Here is a 21,574-nt window from a genome sequence, read left to right as displayed (position 1 = left end):
TTGGCCTTCGAGAAGGCCTAGGGCGATAAAATTTTTTTTTTTTTGGTCCCTCCCACTCATCTCATCTCATTATCTCTAGCCGCTTTATCCTGTTCTACAGGGTCGCAGGCAAGCTGGAGCCTATCCCAGCTGACTACGGGCGAAAGGCGGGGTACACCCTGGACAAGTCGCCAGGTCATCACAGGGCTGACACAAATGGCCCTTTTCCACTACCCTTTTTCAGCTCGCTTCAGCTCACTTCAGCCCGACACGGCTCGCGTTTCGACTACCAAAAATCAGCACGACTCAGCTCGCTTCAGCCCTGCTTAGCCCCTAAAACTCGCACCGTTTTGGAGTGGGGCTGAAGCGAGCCAAACCGAGCCGAGTGAGGCTGGGGGCGTGAGCAGACACTCCCCTGTGCACTGATTGGTGAGGAGGAGTGTCCTCACATGCCCACACACGCCCCGCGAGCATGCTGGGATCTGTAAACACCGCAAACCCGGAAGAAGAAGAATTACGAATTACGAGAATTTCTGAAGCCTTATGCGCCTCGCCTCATCTATACGCTCTTGCCAGTATCTGTTGGCGTTGTCAGCGACAACAAGCCACAGAACCAAGACCAGCAACACTAACGACTCCATGTCCATGTTTATTGTTTACTATTCGGGTCGTGAGACTACCGCTTAAAAGCTCACTGATGTCACTGTTTGCGCTGCTTAACGACATCACGTGACGTCCACCCACTTTCGCTAACTCCACCCAAAGTGTCCACCCACTTCCAGCCAGCACGGTTCAGTGCGGTTGTAGTCGAAATACAACTCCAACAGCCCCGCTCAGCCCGACTCAGCACGGCACGGCTCAGCCCGACTCAGCCGCGTTTGTAGTGGAAAAGCGGCAATAGACACAGACAACCATTCACACTCGCATTCACACCTACGCTCAATTTAGAGTCACCAGTTAACCTAACCTGCATGTCTTTGGACTGTGGGGGAAACCGGAGCACCCGGAGGAAACCCACGCGGACACGGGGAGAACATGCAAACTCCGTACAGAAAGGCCCTCGCCGGCCACGGGGCTCGAACCCGGACCTTGTTGCTGTGAGGCGACAGCGCTAACCACTACACCACCGTGCCGCCGTCCCTCCCACTATAAATCAAAATCTGATTGGTTAATTCATCTGTCACTTCTTACATAAACATACACTGCCATGACCTTCTGTCCTGACAACGAAGTCCGAACCAATGAGTGAGCCAGCTCTAAACCTTTCTCAGCTTGGAGACAATGAACACAAAAATCTCACTGGATAACTTTATTTTATTGTTTCCAGGACAGTAACCCTTTCATTTCTGAAGCAAATTTGATAGAAAATGAGGCCGAATTAGAAGAGAATAATTATAATGAAATTATGAAAGAAATTAAATACAGCATTTGAAATGCTGATATGTTTGGGCTTTCTCTGAAGACCTAGAAAGCCCTGACGGTTCCCCTCTGCTTGCATTTCATTGCAATCACTGCTTTTCTTCTTTTATTTGCATTTTCCATACTGTCCTAACCTTTTCTGTTTTGGGGTTGTATGATGAAATGCATTATCGTGTCATGTTTTTCTGTGAAATCCAAAGCTCAGACTTTCCTCCATGTGTAGATGCCTTTCAATCGCCTCCCTGCTAGATCACAGTGGATTTTGATTAGTTTGTGGCAGCTAACTTGGCTTAGTCAAGATGTTCTTTGTTCTTAAACACAACTTTGGCACAAGTTGTAAAAATGGCCCACAGACTTGTACAGTTCCAGTAACAACTTTTTTTCTTTGGTTTGTTATTAACCTTTTATGTTCAATATGACTGGTATATAACCAAAGGCCTAAGAGTTTGTGCTAGAAAATACTGCAAAAGTATATCATGATATATTACACTATCATTAAGTTACAGTTAAAAATAAAAGGAAGTGCCCAGACTACCACTTTAAGGCTTTAGGTTTTCTAAAGTTAAACGTGGCAAGCAGACAAATTCTGTTCAAAGTACAGAACGTTCAGTCGATCAGGCATTTGTAAAAAGATGCAACATGCAAGTAAGAGAGAAGATGGTTCATATGTTTTTAAGAAGAGCAAAAAAAAAAAGAATAATATTTGATTTTTTTTGGGGGGGGATCATTTTAATACACTTATTCTGTGAGACAGGGGTTAACAACTTTTTGGACTAGTAATAGCCTCATGAAAGATTATTGAAAAAAAATACAGAGCATATTTTATAGTAGGGCGGCACGGTGGTGTAGTGGTTAGCGCTGTCGCCTCACAGCAAGAAGGTCCTGGGTTCGAGCCCCGGGGCCGGCGAGGGCCTTTCTGTTTGGAGTTTGCATGTTCTCCCCGTGTCCGCGTGGGTTTCCTCCGGGTGCTCCGGTTTCCCCCACAGTCCAAAGACATGCAGGTTAGGTTAACTGGTGACTCTAAATTGACCGTAGGTGTGAATCTGAGTATGAATGGGTGTCTGTGTCAGCCCTGTGATGACCTGGCGATTTGTCCAGGGTGTACCCCGCCTTTCGCCCATAGTCAGCTGGGATAGGCTCCAGCTTGCCTGCAACCCTGTAGAAGGATAAAGCGGCTAGAGATAATGAGATGAGATGAGATATTTTATAGTAAACAGTGTTTTTATAGTTTTAATATAATAAAATATTGTATTTAAATTAAAGCATTAAATGCATACTAAATATAAAAAATCACATTTTTATGAAATTTCAAATGTCTAGCAATTCTTATTTATTTATTTATTTGATAAAAGAATTACTTTAAATTTTAATTACTGTGGTTTGCCTGGTCAATTTTAAAAGTTGTACTTCTAGTAAGATAGCACACTTCAACACACTCCTCTACTATTTGTTTTCAACAAGTCCAAGTGTTGGCACGGCACTGTATATGTGGGCGGTTTCAAATTGCCGCATTAGTAAGAAAAGGGCTTAAGGTGTGTAATTACATTACGTATCTGTCTGTTTAGCTTAGTGATTGTGAATGTGTTGATACAGACCAGAAACTGCAGTTCTAATTATAACATGTTGTGTCTCTTCCTTAGCCGCATTACCATAAGTGTGTGTGTGTGTGTTTACACAGAAGGAGATCCGCAGCTCTCTGGTGCTGTCCATGCTGCAGCAGATGTTGGCGGAGGACAAGGCCGATATGGTGCGAGAGGCAGTTGTCAAAAGCCTGGGTATCATCATGGGCTACATTGATGACCCAGACAAATACACCCAGGTGTGTGCGTGTGTTTCGATGTGCATCCCTGTGGGTTATCCTGTGTTTCTGTGTGTCCTTATTCATGGATGGGTCACTGTATGCTTCCCCAGGTTTCCATATGTGCTCTTATGAGTTTTCCTGGGACTTTGTGTACATCTCTGTTCTTCCCCATGCAAATATCTTGTGTTTTTGTTGTAACTGTGTTTTACTAGGTCCTTGTATTTTATCCCGGAGTGTTTTCCTGGGTTCCTTTGAATTTCCCTGGTTCTCCTTATGTGTTTCTTTGGCATTCTGTGTTTACCTCTGTCTGTTTCCTCGCCTTCCCTGTGTATGCCTGTGTGTGTCCTTGGCATTGCGTGTTTCATTGCCATGTGTGTGTGTGGTTTTTTTTTTTTTTCCCCCAACTGGGTCTAAACTGGGAGTTTTATTTGTATGTTTTAAAGCTGCAACTTTCACTATGGAATCAGGATTCACTTATTGAACTCTGTATTGTTTTTATCTACTGTTCTGCTCTCTAAGGTTCCTTGCCTATAACGTTTTGATTTCTGATTTTTTGTGTGTGTGTGTGTGTGTGTGTGTGTGTGTGTGTGTGTGTGTGTGTGTGTGTGTGTGTGTGTGAGAAACAGGGCTTTGAACTGATGCTGCTGTCTTTGGGTGATCTGTCGGAGAGAGTGGTCAGTGCCACACATCAGGTGTTTATTCCTGCCTTCGCTGCATGGAGTACAGAGCTCGGCAACCTGCAGTCTCAGCTCGTCCCTTCACTGCTCAACCGCATCGAAAAGCTGCTCCAGGTTACAACACACATGCACACGCGCGCGCGCACACCTTCTTATTCTTTGTCGCCATTTATTTTGTGTAGTGCACCAATCACTGCACCAATCATTAGCATTGTCGAGCGGTCACGCCAGTTCCCTGAGTGAAGATATGAGAAATGCAGCGCACGTCTGCTTGACGCTTTCCGAGGTTGTTAATTAGCAAATTAACTAAACAATAGCTAAGGTGGATGACTAAACTCATTTTGCGTCTCATGTTCTCACATACACAGTGACTCATTTATTTATTTATTTATTTATTTATTTATTTTTAGACGAGTTACATTCAAGCCTTACACTTATCTATATAAATAACTGGCAGGATTATGAGGAATATAATGGATCTTATTGAAGGGTAAAATTGGATCGTGTGGGATTTCAAGTAAGTAGAAATTGTGCTGCCAAACATGATCTCCGTTCTGTTTTTGCTGCACCACGCAGCTCCTTTTCATGATTTACTGAGTGAATATTTGGACCAAGTAGACCTAATTTTCTGATGTGTACAATACTGTGCAACAGTCTTAGGAGCAAACCCCCCCCCCCCCCCCCCCCCCTTCTTTTTTAGACAAACTTTTGGTATAGATTTTTATTTGATGACTTCCACCATAAAATTACATGTGACAAAAAAAAAAATTTTGTGTGTCAGTAAGGAAAGCAGCATATTGCATAAGAGACACTTTTCAGACAAAAAAAAAAAACATAATGAAGGCTACCGGGTTTTGCTGCACAAATTGTGATAGTGTCCAGAAGAACTGTGACTGGTTCTGCAAGATGCTCAGTAAAACTTACAGCTCGTTATCTTCTAAAAATTTTACCTGAGAGTACATTTTTATTTATTTATTTTTTTTATGAAACATTTCATTATTTTTGAAGATATCTTTGCTCTATAGCATTTCTTTGCATGTGCTTTTGTACAGTAGTGTACTGTGTCTTTCATCACATTGTGTTCTCTCTCTCTCTCTCTCTCTCTCTCTCTCTCTCTCTCTCTCTCTGTGTAGCAGGGTGAACACGGTCTGGACGAGCACAAGCTGCATGTGTTCCTCTCGGCTCTGCAGTCTTTAATCCCTCCGCTGTTCGGCGTGGTGCTCCAGAACGCACCATTTACCAGTCGAGCCACGCTGCAGAGTGATATCACGCCCATTGAGGGTGAACACTCTTAGTTCCAGCTTTGCTTTGGTTTCAGTGTGTTATTAATGTGCTCAGTCATTCCTGTGCAGTAGTTATGTCAGGTGATTTTTATGGGCCGAGCTCTTATGGGAGTGTGTGTGTGACCCCGCAGTGACCCGGTTCCCGCGCCCAGCGTCTCCTCTGCAGGACGTGGCGTTCATTGTGGGCAGCAGGGAGCAGCTGGGTGCACTTCTGCAGCTGTATGAACATCAGCTCCAACACGAGGGTACTACGGGGTGGGACAGCCTGCTGTGGGTGGTCAATCAACTGTGAGTCAGCTTTCTCTTCCACACGTGCTCTCACACTTCTCTCTCTCACACACACACACACACACACACACACTCTCGCTCTTTTTCTCTCCATCAATATGTCCTCACTCTTAAAAGTGAGACCCAACGAGAATGTCACAGAATGAGAGAAAGCAAACAAACTCTGTCTCTCTATCTTGGTTTCTTTCTCTCTTGTTTTTTTTAGTTCAGCTTAACTCTGTGTGTTGTTTGGCATGATCAGTAGCAGTCCGTCTGTACTGCCAGAGTTTGTGTTACACGGTTTGGCAATATCGGAGAATAATAAAATGCAGAATTGTGGAGTCTGTAAAACTGGAAAAAAAAAACCCTGAAGAATAAAGTATTAGGAAAAAATGAGGATATGTTGGACAAACCCGTTGCTCTTAATATATAACCAGAGGTGTGTGATTTTGTTATAGGAAAACAATCAACAATTATGTGGTGTGATGCGGACAGATAAGATGAATAACATGTACCAATCCAAAGCTGATTATTTTCCTATAACAGCATGTCCGGCAGTGTTTTATTCCTTTTGTACCACCGCAGTTTGCCAGCAGTTACAATTTATTTATTAAAGACTGACATATAATCCATTTTTTCATTTATAGTTGTAGAACATCCACAAAACCGTAACGACATTTAATTCACTTGCATTATAACGGCTATAAACATTCATTCCTTTACCATCCTCTTTTTTTTTCTCTCCCTCTTGTAGATAATAAAAACAACAAAGCTCATTTCATTTTTAACATCATTTAAAAATGTAATTTTTAGGTATGCAAGAAGGGCAATGCATTAATATATGAAATAAAATGCTATGAGCTGGTAACCCCAACTTATTAAAGAGAGAAATATAGACAGAGATTGGACGTTGATTAAGACACACACACGGAGTGAGAAATGATCAATAAAAAGTGTGTGTGTGTGTGTGTGTGTGTGTGTGTGTGTGTGTGTGTGTGTGTGTGTGTGTGTGTGAAAGCAAGAGAGAGAAATGAAATCTGGAGGAGTTGGATATGAAGATGGAGAAAAATAAATACAGACAGTGAGTGAAAGAGATTGAGAAAGAGGGGGTTAAACAGGAGTTTAGAAACAGAAATTAAAGAGATGGGGAAAATGAAGAGATTGCGATGGATGGCTGGAAGGACAGATAGATGGGTGGATGGATGGATTTAGCAGTGTTAGAGGGATGGCTAGATGGATAGATTTTTGGATAGCTAGTAGGATGGATGGATGGATGGATTTATCAATGTTAGATAAACAGAGATAGATGTTAGATGGATAGATAAAGGGATGGATGGATTTAGCAGTGTTGGAGGGATGGCTAGATGGATAGCTAGCAGGAGGGATGGATGGCTTTATCAGTGTTAGATGGATGGATTTATAAGTGTTAGAGGGATGGATAGATCTTGGATGGATGGATTTATCAATGTTAGATGGATGGATAGATGTTAGATGGATAGGTAAAGGGATGGATGGATTTAGCAGTGTTAGGTAGAGGGATGGATAGATCTTGGATGTATAGCTAGTGGGATGGATGGATAGATAAAGGGATGGATGGATTTAGCAGTGTTGGAGGGATGGATAGATCTTAGATGGATAGCTAGTGGGAGGGATGGATGGCTTTATCAATGTTAGATGGGTGGATAGATAGATGGATGGATTTATAAGTGTTAGAGGGATTGATAGATCTTGGGTGGATGGATTTATCAATGTTAGATGGATGGATAGATGTTAGATGGATCGATAAAGGGATGGATGGATTTAGCAGTGTTAGGTAGAGGGATAGATAGATCTTGGATGTATAGCTAGTGGAATGGATGGATAGATAGATAAAGAGATGGATGGATTTATCAGTGTTAGAGGGATGGCTAGATCTTGGATGGATAACTAGTGGGATGGGTAGATGGATTTATCAGTGTTGGATAGAGGGATATAGGGATAGATGGATGGATGGATTTATCAGTGTTAGAGGAATGACTAGATGTATAGATCTTAGATGGATAGTGGGATGGGTAGATGGATTTATCAATGTTGGATAAATAGATAGCTAGATAAATATTAGATAGATTTATCATTGTTACATGGGTGTATAGAGAGATGTGTGGTGGATGGATTTGTCAATGTTGGATGGATAGATAGAGGGATGGGTATATGGATGGATAGATGGACAGATATACTTATCTATAAAATTGTTTAGAAGAAGAAAAGTGAATAAGAAGCCGATGAAGAACAGTGTAGCACTGAGCTCTATAATAATCTTGTATAATAAAATATTCAATACAGTTTCAGGAGAGCATTAACATGAATAAGAAGATTGCTAATATAATTCAGAACATTTCATACATTTACAGTGGTTTAGTTCCTGCGGTGGAATAAGGTTTAATGACTCCAATAAATTAATATAATGACACATTTATATCAGTGTTGGATTTATATTTATAATAAATGTGATGAAATAATTTTTTTTGGTCCACTGGGTTACACAAGTTTTTAAAAGCCCTGGTTCCAAGTAAACTAAAGAGTTTGTGGTAGTTGTGAGGTGCCAGGTTGTCTTTGTGTTCGTGTGTTTATAATTCTCTCTCCATCATGTACCCTTTTTTTTTTGTTATATGACTCCACATACATTCCAAACTATACATCAAATTCAATCAATATCTGTCTCATGTTTCTTCTTGTGTTTAACTTAATCCTGATTGGTGGTCCTCTCTGCACTGTTTGTTCAGTGGATGGTGGTGTGTGTGTGTGTGTGTGTGTGTGGTCCTCTTCGGAGTGTGACTCTCTGTATTCTCGCCACAGTCTTCCTCAGCTCATAGAGATCGTCGGCCGCATCAACGTAGCCTCCACCACCTGCGTGCACGAATTCTCCAGATTCTTCTGGCGGCTGTGCAGGACATTTGGGAAAACGTTTACCAACACCAAGGTGGGTCAGAGCGGGATTTGGGGTGGGGTGGTAGTGGTGGTCGATCCTATATTTAGTGCCTTGTGTGATTTATTGCTGGGTTTTGGCCGATGCGATGCGAGTTTGCGTTGCTGGTTTGAGCTCAGTCGGACTTTCTATTCTCTGTCTCTCATCCCGAAGGTGAAGCCTCAGTTCCAAGAAATCCTGCGGTTATCCGAGGAGAACGTGGGTAAGCAAGAGTTCACTTCCCCAAGAATAACACCCTTCCTGTCAGCGGGAGAAAGAACACACACAACACTGTTATACCGTGTTAAATTAGTATTTCTACATTCTATTGTAAGTGAGGTTTTTCTCCCGGTGTTTCAACGTTCTGCTTTTTAAACAAGCTTGTGGTTGAATTCTGGTCCATGCAGGTCTGTATCAGCTTTCCCTGTTCGTGACTAAATACAGTCAATTGCAGAAAATTTTTAAATGACAACCCTGGAACAATAACATACTAGTCCACAATCCTCGAGTGGGAGTGTAATACATGTGATTATATCTGTCAGGCTTGGGAAAAATACTACGTTCTTAGATGGATCATTGTAAATTTTGCTTAAAAGCCACTACATCAGTGTACATCATGCTGATATGCAGCCTTATGTATATATTTTAATTAAAACATGACGGATGAAACACAAACTATAGGCTATGGGACAATTAATTAATTAGCAAGGCTACACTATGTGTTTATCACATAAACAACTGAAAGGGAAATTATCGTGTTTTTATGTACAAATAAAATCACAAGGTATTATACCTTAATCATGATCAATAATATTTAAGATGTTATTTTATCAATCTATAAATTTACTAGCAGTAAGGTTTGTTATTGCAGATTGTTTATTGTGATTTTTCCATTTCTTTCTTATCACACAAGAATATTTTTAAGTCTCCAGCACAGTTAGGCCAAATCCTAAATGGCTTACAATTCACTACATAGGATGCAACACAATGGTGATCTCCTTGTGTATATATAATAATCTCCTGGATATTTTTTGATTTTATCATACATAAAGTATTCTATAATTTTATTTATTTATTTTTAAAAGATTAAGTATTATTTATCTAATTTGATTATGAAATGTAAAGCATTGGCTCATCCGCATTAGATTTTTAGTATTTATATATTATGAGCGTTCAACTGGTATTTGAGTAACAATATTAGTTTTGGCAGCTTTAATGGAAATACAATACAGTATGACTTGCGTTTTATGCAGGCTGTAGAAATCAAAAGGTTGAGATGCATAAATATGCAAAAACTCCTCCCCCCCCCCCATTTTATGTCTTTTCTAATTGAACTTCTGAGCAATTCCTGGGGCGCCTAAACATTTCCACCCCCCTGATAAACCTGTAAAAAAAAAAAAACATGATCGTTCGGAGGTCATTATTCCTGTAATTGGCTGAATGTTTTCTTCTAGATGCCACAGCCGGTAATGGCATTTTGACCAAGGCGACGGTGCCCATCTATGCAACAGGGGTCCTGACATGCTACAACCAGGTCAGAGCTTCATGCTCACACACTCCCTTCTTTTATACAGCAGTTAATGTGAAAATGTTGGAAATCTGATTTTCGTTAAATTTCATTTAAAACCTCATAGACATGCAGTACATTGCTGGTTTCTAATAATAACTGTGTATGTGCACATGCGCATGTAGGTTTTGCTTCCCCCCACCCCCCCCACCCCCCAGCGAAAATAATTATCCCAAAAGTTACTTCCCTGTTTATTGTCCATGAAAAAATGATGCATTTCAGTCGATATTTACCTATTTGCTTAGCAAACTTGTACCACTGATCATGCTGTTACACTGAGTTAGATAAGCAGTATTTGGAGTAATTGCTTTACCCCCCCAGGAGGAAGACCGAAAGCTGTTGGTGGGCTTCCTGGAGGACGTTATGACTACTCTGTCTCTTTCGCATGCTCCTCTCGACAGTCTAAAAGCTTCTTTCGTTGAGCTCGGGTAGGACTAAACACACCAGTCATAAGCTTGACACAGTCAGTGCGTTTACATGCACATAGAGAAAATCGAATTTCTGCCGTTGCTCGACTGAAATCGAAGTTCTAAATGCCATGGAAACACCTTAGCTCGGCTGAAATTGAACCGAAATTGATTTCTCGTAATCGAGCTACACGACCTAGATTATGCGATTTTTGCCGAGCTACTTAGTGCATGTAAACCCTATCGAGCTACGTAGTCGAGCTACTTACTTCAGCACTGCCCCTTCCGGAAGTGACGAGACCACAAGCGGGAAACACGACAGCCTCGGTCGGCATGACAACAGTAGTAGCGAGCAGCAGAAGAGGTCAGGAGGAACAAACGAAGAAGAGAAAATGGCGAGCAGAAACGTGCACTTCTGGAGCAATGAGGAGACAGAGTTCATGCTCATTCAGCTTAAGGAGTTGAATATATTAAAATTCATGGACGGGAGAAAAACGCGCAATGGAGAACACGGAACTGATAACTTTGTTTACACTCTTGAATAGCTCTTCTTCATGACGACAACCGGAAGTGTACCAACACGATGGGGCGTGTAGCGCCACCTGTGGCTCGGGTGCACAATGTACCTCACACAATAGCTCGATTTCCTTGTGTGCATGTAGGATTGGATTTCTCTGGCACCCCTGCTGGGACCCTTGGCTTGATTACCGACAGCAGCTCGATTTGGATGTGCATGTAAACGTACTGAGTGTTTCATCAGTTTTCTTATCTGGTACTGTGTGATATTTTCATATATCTATCCACATTCACTGGATATGAGCAATCGCGTGCTCTGATTGGCTGCTCTACTACGAGGCTATCAGCTCATATACTATGAGTAGAGAAAAACACAATGAAGTGTTTTGCTGAACCAACCGAGGATGAAATAAAAACTATTCGAAAACAAAACCCCAAAAAATGAGCAACAAAATGTGGAATAAAAGTATTTGATGGCAAGAATATATATATATATATATATATATATATATATATATATATATATATATATATATATATATATATATTCCATTTCCCAAGACTTATCGTATTTTTTCACAAATTGCTCCTGTCATTTCGCCGGTTTGTTTACATTCTAAGCGGAAATTATTTTGTTGGATGTTTTGTGTAAAGTTTTTATTTACCGAATTTGCAAACACAAAAAATGCTCTGTTTCTCAAAATCCAGTAAATGTGGATATAATAAAGCAGTTATTCCACTCAATCTCCTCATAAATAGCTTATAGCCACCTCGGTGCTACACGTCTCGTCGGCTATCAGCTCATGTACGACTCGATTTTGTGGAATAACTGTTTATTTTTTATTTATATATAAATCTGTTTCCACCCCGAAGTTGATCCTTTTCCAATAACACCAAATGTCTTACTCCACTTGTACCACAGCACTTTGCCAACATTTACATTAATCAGTTAAAAAAAAGACACCTCATACCTTTTTATACAGTACAGTTACAACCCTGATTCCAAAAATGTTGGGACAAAGTACAAATTGTAAATAAAAACGGAATGCAATAATTTACAAATCTCAAAAACTGATATTATATTCACAATAGAACATAGACAACATATCAAATGTCGAAAGTGAGACATTTTGAAATTTCATGCCAAATATTGGCTCATTTGAAATTTCATGACAGCAACACATCTCAAAAAAGTTGGGACAGGGTCAATAAGAGGCTGGAAAAGTTAAAGGTACAAAAAAGGAACAGCTGGAGGACCAAATTGCAACTCATTAGGTCAATTGGCAATAGGTCATTAACATGACTGGGTATAAAAAGAGCATCTTGGAGTGGCAGCAGCTCTCAGAAGTAAAGATGGGAAGAGGATCACCAATCCCCCTAATTCTGCGCCGACAAATAGTGGAGCAATATCAGAAAGGAGTTCGACAGTGTAAAATTGCAAAGAGTTTGAACATATCATCATCTACAGTGCATAATATCATCAAAAGATTCAGAGAATCTGGAAGAATCTCTGTGCGCAAGGGTCAAGGCCGGAAAGCCATACTGGGTGCCCGTGATCTTCGGGCCCTTAGACGGCACTGCATCACATACAGGCATGCTTCTGTATTGGAAATCACAAAATGGGCTCAGGAATATTTCCAGAGAACATTATCTGTGAACACAATTCGCCGTGCCATCCGCTGTTGCCAGCTAAAACTCTATAGTTCAAAGAAGAAGCCATATCTAAACATGATCCAGAAGCGCAGACGTCTTCTCTGGGCCAAGGCTCATTTAAAATGGACTGTGGCAAAGTGGAAAACTGTTCTGTGGTCAGACGAATCAAAATTTGAAGTTCTTTATGGAAATCACGGACGCCGTGCCATTCGGACTAAAGAGAAGAAGGACGACCCAAGTTGTTATCAGCGCTCAGTTCAGAAGCCTGCATCTCTGATGGTATGGGGTTGCATTAGTACGTGTGGCATGGGCAGCTTACACATCTGGAAAGACGCCATCAATGCTGAAAGGTGTATCCAGGTTCTAGAGCAACATATGCTCCCATCCAGATGACGTCTCTTTCAGGGAAGACCTTGCATTTTCCAACATGACAATGCCAAACCACATACTGCATCAATTACAGCATCATGGCTGCGTAGAAGAAGGGTCCGGGTACTGAACTGGCCAGCCTGCAGTCCAGATCTTTCACCCATAGAAAACATTTGGCGCATCATAAAACGGAAGATACGACAACAAAGACCTAAGACAGTTGAGCAACTAGATTCCTACATTAGACAAGAATGGGTTAACATTCCTATCCCTAAACTTGAGCAACTTGTCTCCTCAGTCCCCAGACGTTTACAGACTGTTGTAAAGAGAAAAGGGGATGTCTCACAGTGGGAAACATGGCCTTGTCCCAACTTTTTTGAGATGTGTTGTTGTCATGAAATTTAAAAATCACCTAATTTTTCTCTTTAAATGATACATTTTCTCAGTTTAAACATTTGATATGTCATCTATGTTCTATTCTGAATAAAATATGGAATTTTGAAACTTCCACATCATTGCATTCCGTTTTTATTTACAATTTGTACTTTGTCCCAACTTTTTTGGAATTGGGGTTGTACATTTAATGTAGCTATGAAGCAATTCCCCCTTCTCTCAACAGCCTCTGTATATCTCTTTCTCTTGAAGTTAATAAGACCAGAGCCTAATCTAGGGTGCGTAATACGCGATAATATGCGTTTTTTATCTGTCTGTCGCACATCCACTTTTTGGGCGCGAGAGTGATATCGCGTATCTATTCATTCTGTCGCACATTTATAAGTAGAGAGCGTGTAGTCGCGTTTTACTGAATCTTGTGCGTCAATTTGTCAGCACCAGCTAGCAAGCACTGCGGTAAATACAGCGTTGTTTACACACCAATCGGAAAATATCGGAAAGGACCGAAGTATTCCGAATGGTTTATTTAGCGGGTAAAACAGTTTTGTGAACTATTATATCATTGGTCACTGAACCGGAAGACAGTGTATCTCAACCAGTCGTGTGAAGTGTTTTAAAAATACCCAAAAGCACATGGCACATCGTTCTGTCTCATCCAAACATAACATTCAGACCCTCCAGGATTTCGCGATTTGCAACATCAACGCAAATTCAACCAGTCCCCGCGAATTCAGGGCGGTGTTGCAATTCTATCCAATCACCGCAACTTTCCCGCAAATTTGACCAATCGTTGGCATCGTCTTGCGGTGACGTCGACAAACTACCTTCTGCCTTACTTCCGTGTATACGTTCAAGAGAAGCAGCATGCGCGCAGTGTTGCCAGATTGGGCGGTTTTAAGTGGATTTTGGCGGCTTTTGAACACATTTAGGCTGGAAAACATCAGCAGTATCTGGCAACATTGCATGATGTGCAAGTCAGTGTTTATATAGGCTTAAATTCTGTTACTGAAAGTGTGTTATGTTTACAGTGAAGGACTGTGTGCACTTTATTTTTTTTTTTACTTAATCCAAGAAATTAATGGATGCCAACATTTTTGCCAAAATGGTATTTTATTTTCCATTGTTTAGGCAGCTTCAGCATCATACTGTGAGATTCTGTTCAAATTGTTTTTTTCTTCTATGAAGCCTGAGCCATTTATTTTATTAGTTTATAATTATTGTTTAATTTAGTCTTCAGGAGAGACTGCCTGCACACAGTACTAGTATTAATAGTTTTTTTTTTTCTTACATGAAAGCTGAGGCATTTATATTATATTTTAAGGTAACTTCATGTTGTGCTGTGAGGTTCTATGCACTTTAACTTTTGAACCAACAGGTGCATTTGGATAAGTAAAGCCTATTTTTCTGCATTTTTGTAGTCCTGGTAATCTTACACATTCTACATGATTGCTAGGGTTTTTTTTGAGTAATTTGTTTAATTTTTCTTGTTGAAAGTTCAAATTAGTATTATGTTAATGATATTCTAAAAGTAAAGATTAATAAAACTGTTCTGTTTATAGATGTACTCTTGAAAATATCTACCAATGTATTACTTATTTTTCTGTCCCCACTAACTGGAACAAATGAGGGATATTTTTACCCATGTTAATATTTTCTGTCCCCTGTTTCTACAACTAGTGAGGGATCTGTCCCCTATTTTCAAATTCCTAGATTAGGCTCTGTAAGACAACCATGCAGCTCTTCATGTTACAGAGAAACCACAAAGCGCTCCATCCTGAAGACTCTATCCCATGTTTGAAAACATGACAGCTTTAACACTGATACTGGAGACTCCTTCCAACAGAAGTTTTTCTCACAGAACCAATTTGAACTAATACAGGATCTCTGTACAGCATCTCTTCTCCTGCTGACTGTGCAGTTTGAACATTCCTGGTCCTAGGTCCCTTATTTTGTGGACAGGGAGCAGTCCATGTCCATTAGGTTGGAAGTTCAAATCCCAAATCTGATACAGAGCCTCTTTGTAGTCAAGCAGGTCCCTTACCCGACTACAGTATGCTTGTACAGTATGAATCTTGCTTGTGAGTCACGTTTTGGATAAAATCGATCGGCAAATAATTAAATAAATAGATGTAAAATCGGTGCCTGATCTTATGCACACTGCTGTTTTGAATATTGAAAGCATTCATTTGGCTTTTCTGCCTTGTCTCTCGGTTTCTTCTTCCCTTTGTTTTGAGTTCAAGTTCAGTTTGTGCTTTAATAGGGTGACAGTGCTGTCGAGGCAAAAAGAAGACAATGCATTTATAATTCAAACCAAGTGATCCAAAACAATAGAGTTTTTATTTAATTTTTTTTAATTAACTTGGCACGTGTTTATACAAATAAACTTTCATTTTAGAGGACACAGTCTAAACCCTGTTGTGGTTTAAAGCTTTGATCAGGGGTGGCTCTCTGGTCGTTCTACATTACATCCAATCTAGCCATCTAGATTAGCTTTTTATTAAAAAAATAAATAAAAATTAAATAATAATAATGACATTTACATTGATTTGGAGACTTTTCCTCGAATATGTTCTGATAGTTGGAGTAGAAATTGTGCTGCCACATGTGAACAGCTTTCTGATCCTCTCTGTGTGTCTGTGTATTTAGGGCGAACCCAGCTTACCATGAGTTGCTGCTGACCGTGCTGTGGTACGGCGTCGTCCACACGTCTGCGCTCGTTCGCTGCACCGCTGCACGCATGTTTGAGGTCAGTCTGCTTTTTTTTCTTTTGGAGGAAACACACATGCATTGTAACTAGCAGCTCTTTGTATTTTGGATCATTTTCAGTCATTAGAAATGACTCCTTTAAATAGTCCATGCTTTGTTTAAATGCATTAATTGACGATGTTGCATTATGATTAAGTGAATTTAAATGATGATGCCTTGCTGCTCCCCCTCTAGTGCCCCTCTCTCTTGCATTGTGCTCCCTGTACACGCTGCTTCACTGAGTGTCTAGCAGTATTCGACACTGCCGTAGCGTGTGTGTGTGTGTGTGTGTATGTGTGTGTCTGTCTGTCTCTGTGTGTGGGCACTGCTGCACGCTTGCTGATATCATTCTGAATGGTTTTAGCAGAAGTCCTCATTCCATTCCCCCACATTTCCCTGTGGAAAAAACATTAATGTTGAAAGGTGAAGAGTAAATCAGCTCTCTGTTGTTGTAATGTAGTGCCAAGGGCCTGGCCTCTTACATCTCTTTGATTTGAAGCTTTTTTGTTTCCCATTAGTCTGTGGTCAGCTCCTTCTATGTACTTCTTTTGTTGTTGTTATGTTGTGTGTGTGTGTCAGCGCTGCGGTTATTTTGTTACCGTTGTTTTTCTTTTTGTCTTCTCTCTTCTTCCTCCTATCTTTCATTCTCTCTCTCTCTCTCTCTCTCTCTCTCTCTCTCGCTCTCCTGTGGTGTTCCATGACTCTCTGCTCGCTCCTTCCATACGTCCTGTGTGACATCACCCCCGATCTGACCAATCAGCTGTTGGTGAAGGGGGTGAATGAAACCCTAGTAGCTCAGAGAGTTGTTCCGGCACTTATCACTCTCTCCAGTGATCCTGAAATGTAAGTCTCCTCCTGCCTCCTTCACTCACACACATCCCTCTGCCTTGGTTTTGCCTGGGAAGCCTTAAATCAGGCCTTGTCAGGCCATCTAGGAATCTTAGGTTAACTATAGGTACATCTTCCCACAGATAAGAACACTGTCCTGTTTCCTTGTAATGAAAGAAAAATGCAGTTTACCTCCACGATGCCAACACTTGAACAATACTGACTTTTGGTATTCTATTTTCCCAACCAAAAATCCCATCCCTCCTAAATACTAAACATGTACTGTATATGGTCCTACATGCATGGCTGTGAAATGTAACTTTTCCATGGTTCTTTACTAAATACAGAAATAACCAATTTTCATATGAGTAAAATTTAATATAGTTAAAGGCATCTAAAAATAATAAACGTTGTGTGTACATACGGGGCGGCACGGTGGTGTAGTGGTTAGCACTGTCGCCTCACAGCAAGAAGGTCTGGGTTCGAGCCCCGTGGCCAACGAGGGCCTTTCTGTGTGGAGTTTGCATGTTCTCCCCGTGTCCGCGTGGGTTTCCTCCGGGTGCTCCGGTTTCCCCCACAGTCCAAAGACATGCAGGTTAGGTTAAGTGGTGACTCTAAATTGACCGTAGGTGTGAATGTGAGTGTGAATGGTTGTTTGTCTCTATGTGTCAGCCCTGTGATGACCTGGCGACTTGTCCAGGGTGTACCCCGCCTTTCACCCGTAGTCAGCTGGGATAGGCTCCAGCTTGCCCGTGACCCTGTACAGGATAAGCGGCTACAGATAATGGATGGATATAATTTAAATATATTATTATTTAACCAGAAGCTTTACATGTTCATATTCTTTTGGAAGACTTTTTTTTTCAGCTGGAAAAAAAATGCTTAAAAATAGAAAAAAATAACAAGACTATTTTATGACAGCATATTAGGGCCATTGTAGATTTTTAAAAAGGTGGTGAGGTGAGGGTTATAATCTAAAGGTAGGCATATCAGACGTTCGCTGGCCGTACTGTGAAAACTGTGCATGCAGACGCTCATCTAAGTTTCCAAATTTGTCATTGCTTAACTCTTGTTATTTTATATTGTGAAATACTATCATTAAAAATCTTCTCTCTGCTTTCCAAAGAAATGTATGTGGTTAAGATCCGTTCAGTACTTTGGGAGTAACGGCAGGTTGAAGTTGGTAAAACAGAGTTCACTCTCTGCTTGCAGGACATCGGGAAACTGCCGGTGCTTTTTGAGTCATGGAAAAGCACTCAGGCTCTCTTTCTTCTGATCAGTTTCCGACTGGATTTCTCATGAATATAAATCAGATAGGGGCGGCACGGTGGTGTAGTGGTTAGCGCTGTCGCCTCACAGCAAGAAGGTCTGGGTTCGAGCCCCGTGGCCGGTGAGGGCCTTTCTGTGCGGAGTTTGCATGTTCTCCCCGTGTCCGCGTGGGTTTCCTCCGGGTGCTCCGGTTTCCCCCACAGTCCAAAGACATGCAGGTTAGGTTAACTGGTGACTCTAAATTGAGCGTAGGTGTGAATGTGAGTGTGAATGGTTGTCTGTGTCTATGTGTCAGCCCTGTGATGACCTGGCGACTTGTCCAGGGTGTACCCCGCCTTTCGCCCGTAGTCAGCTGGGATAGGCTCCAGCTTGCCTGCGACCCTGTAGAACAGGATAAAGCGGCTACAGATAATGAGATGAGATGAGATAAATCAGATAACTTTTATAGAGATGTTCTCTCACTGTTTCTGATGGAAAATTTTGCTGAATACTTCGTCAGCTAGTTTTGATGTTATGCTTTATGGGAGACTCTGAAGTGAGTTTTCATAGCTTTACTGACTTTTTTTTTTTTTTTTTCAAATCAAACTGATTTCCTGTAAATAAATAACTATTTTAGAATATAACTAGTTGTTTTGATGAAAAAATATTGAGATCTTCATGGTCGGAATGAGATTAAAAAAAAAAGTCAGAAACGCGAGTGTCAATTTAAATTCAATGAATGTGAATTGTTTATTGGATGTGGATCAGTTTTTTCGAGGTTCGCCTTGAAAGCTGTGAATATTCTCATTTATATTATTTAATATAAACACTAGTAGGCCTACTTTTGAGAAATACAAAGGCCTACAGAGCACAGAGAGGGTATTAGAAATAATCTTTTCTTTTTTTTTGACGGAGTGTATCGATTTAACGGTTTTACCCAATTAGCATAATTAATGCTAATGAAATACTAATTTGCATAGTTTGTTTAAAGCTATTTTTCAAACTTATTATTCAGTATACAACCATCTATGTGCCACCAATTTCCATGTAAATATCTTGAAAAATAGAAACGTTATTAAGAAAAAACATTTAATCTCATTGGTTAATGAGGCCCATTTTGGATCATGAATATTACGGCAGTTTTCTCAAAATTAAGCTGGTTTTTTTTTTTTTTTTTTTTTTTTTTTTTAGTCTTTGATTTGTAATATCTCAAAAATGGATAAACATCTTTTAATTCTGTAAAAAATATGTTGTTCTGTATTCAATGAGAGCAGTTTCAAGCAATTTGGATTGAATTTGTATTTTCACCTGATATGCCTACTAAAGGGGGGGAAAACTGAATTTCCGAGATTTAAAAAATTGCAAATATAATAGTTATATTAAATATATTTATTAAATCTAGTATATTATATATAACATTTATTTATTTTAACCTACAATGGGCCTCATACACGGTCATACTATTTCAAACTTGAGCTCAAATTGGTAAAGAAAAGAAAATGTTTAGAAATAGGTTTCATACAACATAAATTAGTTTACTTGTGTGGGCATCCATGAAACAAATTATTTCCTGTTTATTACTTTATGGAAACATCCAGGGTTTTTTGTTTGTTTGTTTTTTTCCTCTCTCTCTCTCTCTCTCTCTCTCTCTCTCTCTCTCTCTCTCTCCCTCTCTCTCTGTGTGTGTTAATAAGCCAGAAAAAACACCTTGCCATGTTCCTGAAAAGGTACAAATCCATCTGTCCTGAAGACATGACAGAAACTTGGTTACAACTTTACCTCTGACAGATACAAAGCGCTGACACTGGAGGCTCCTTCCAAAAATCTTAAATAAACCTCTCCCCAGAGAAAACGTACATTTAAAAAAAAAATGTTTATATTGGGAGTATCAGAATCAGACACAACTTTATTTATCCCCAAAGGGCAATTAGAAGGGCGAAGAGCGGTACATTAAAATAAGAGCAAGAGAATAAAATCACAAAAAGAATAAAATCACAAAAGTGGGTGGGCAAAAAAAACAAACAGCGTATTATGTACAATGGCAGGCCTGCTGCCAGTAACAAAGTAAAAAAAAAAAAGCAGATAAAATATGGCAAATAAATAAAATGAAGCGTGGATAAAATTAAAGTGACAATATGATTAGAGTGACATTGTAGTTAAAGTGACAAGGTAATATTGCACATCAGGACATGTGATATTGCACTAGAGTATTGTACAGGAGACTTAAGTTATTGTAACTGTCTTAGACTTCTTAGAGTTCAGGAGGAGAATAACACTTGGAACAAAGGTTGCTCTCCTCCTCTGGGTCTTACAGGCCGGACAGCGGAACCTGCGACCAGATGGCAGCTGCTCAAACGCTGGGAACAAAGCATGAGTCGAGTCCTTAAGAATTCGACGAGCCAGGCCGCTAGCCTGCTGCTCGTACACAGTATTCAGGTGGCGAGCAGGAAGTCCAATAATCTTAGAGCACACCTTGACGATGTTATCTAGTAGTAGTCTACTACTACTACTAGATAACTAATGTTAGTAGTCTAATACTCTTTAAATCTGTGATTTGTCTTGTAGCCAGGATTACTGTCAGAGCTGCTTTTATAGAAAATTAAACAAACAAACCTAAAAAAGGGGCAGGGGTTTATCATGAACAGTTTTAAACTTCTTTCTCAGAGTTTGAATATCACTATCCTAGAATTTTGTGGTATCTGAGTAAACTAAGGCATGTTGATTTTCCTAACACACAACCACACATTCTTCCCGCTGAAAAAGCAGCCCCATTTCAGAATAACCAAATTAAAGATGCAGATATTTTCCCAGAAGAATTTTGCTTTAACGTTGTTTGACAGAATTCAGCAACTTTTCTTAAACCTTTCATTACAACAGAGAGAAGGATTTTTTTTCAGTATAGGGAAACGTTTAGGAAGTCTTGTCTGTCGTAATCATACATGTGTTACAGATTTGATCAGATGAGATTTGGATTTTAGATCCGATTTATATTGATCTAAATTATTTTTGCTTAATAATAAAAATAATCTGATAAACTGCTGGACTATGCTTTCTTGTGGCTTCTCTGACACAACCCAGGCTTGAAGGAATCAACTTTTTTTTTTGTGACACACATGTTGTACTAACGCTTTCACCTAGCATGATCATCGCTAACCACCACTGGCTTGAAGCAGCAGCATGTTCTACACATCTATTTGTCCATCCGTGTGGCTCCTGGCATGCTTGCCCCTCCCGTCCTCAGGTCCAAAACCATAGATCCCTTCCCCTTTCCGCCCCCTTCTCTCTCTCTCCCCCCAAGTCCTTGCCCTGCTAGGTCCTGGGGTGGGTGTGTGCGTGTGTGTTTGATGCCCCCGTCTCTCTTTTGCATCTGCCCGGTTTGCAGCTGATCCTTCGAGGCATGAACGAAGCCTTAATTGACAAGCGGGTAGCCCCGGCCCTTATTACCTTGTGCAGTGGTCCCGAATTGTGAGTTAAACCC

General features: G+C 40.4%; 1 protein-coding gene across 6 annotated transcripts in view; it reads left to right on the top strand.

Moving 5' to 3' along the window:
* relch (RAB11 binding and LisH domain, coiled-coil and HEAT repeat containing) overlaps nt 1–21,574 on the top strand; it is a 121,484-nt gene that overhangs the window by 86,209 nt on the left and 13,701 nt on the right. For 3 of the 6 annotated variants that reach the window (XM_060899857.1, XM_060899856.1, XM_060899853.1), the window contains 10 exons: nt 3,077–3,217; nt 3,826–3,990; nt 5,010–5,157; nt 5,291–5,447; nt 8,262–8,385; nt 8,545–8,593; nt 9,825–9,904; nt 10,259–10,365; nt 15,922–16,021; nt 16,781–16,863. In XM_060899857.1, the coding sequence (XP_060755840.1) occupies nt 3,077–3,217; nt 3,826–3,990; nt 5,010–5,157; nt 5,291–5,447; nt 8,262–8,385; nt 8,545–8,593; nt 9,825–9,904; nt 10,259–10,365; nt 15,922–16,021; nt 16,781–16,863 (1,154 nt within the window). Of the gene's footprint in view, nt 1–3,076; nt 3,218–3,825; nt 3,991–5,009; nt 5,158–5,290; nt 5,448–8,261; nt 8,386–8,544; nt 8,594–9,824; nt 9,905–10,258; nt 10,366–15,921; nt 16,022–16,780; nt 16,864–21,478; nt 21,562–21,574 lie in introns of those variants that run through there. The other 3 variants (XM_060899858.1, XM_060899855.1, XM_060899854.1) reach the window with 3 other exon arrangements.

Source organism: Neoarius graeffei, chromosome 19 (assembly GCF_027579695.1).
Source record: "Neoarius graeffei isolate fNeoGra1 chromosome 19, fNeoGra1.pri, whole genome shotgun sequence".
Taxonomy (NCBI): Eukaryota; Metazoa; Chordata; class Actinopteri; order Siluriformes; family Ariidae; genus Neoarius; species Neoarius graeffei.
Note: the sequence above shows the minus strand (reverse complement) of the source record. Positions and strands in the feature narration are given on the sequence as shown.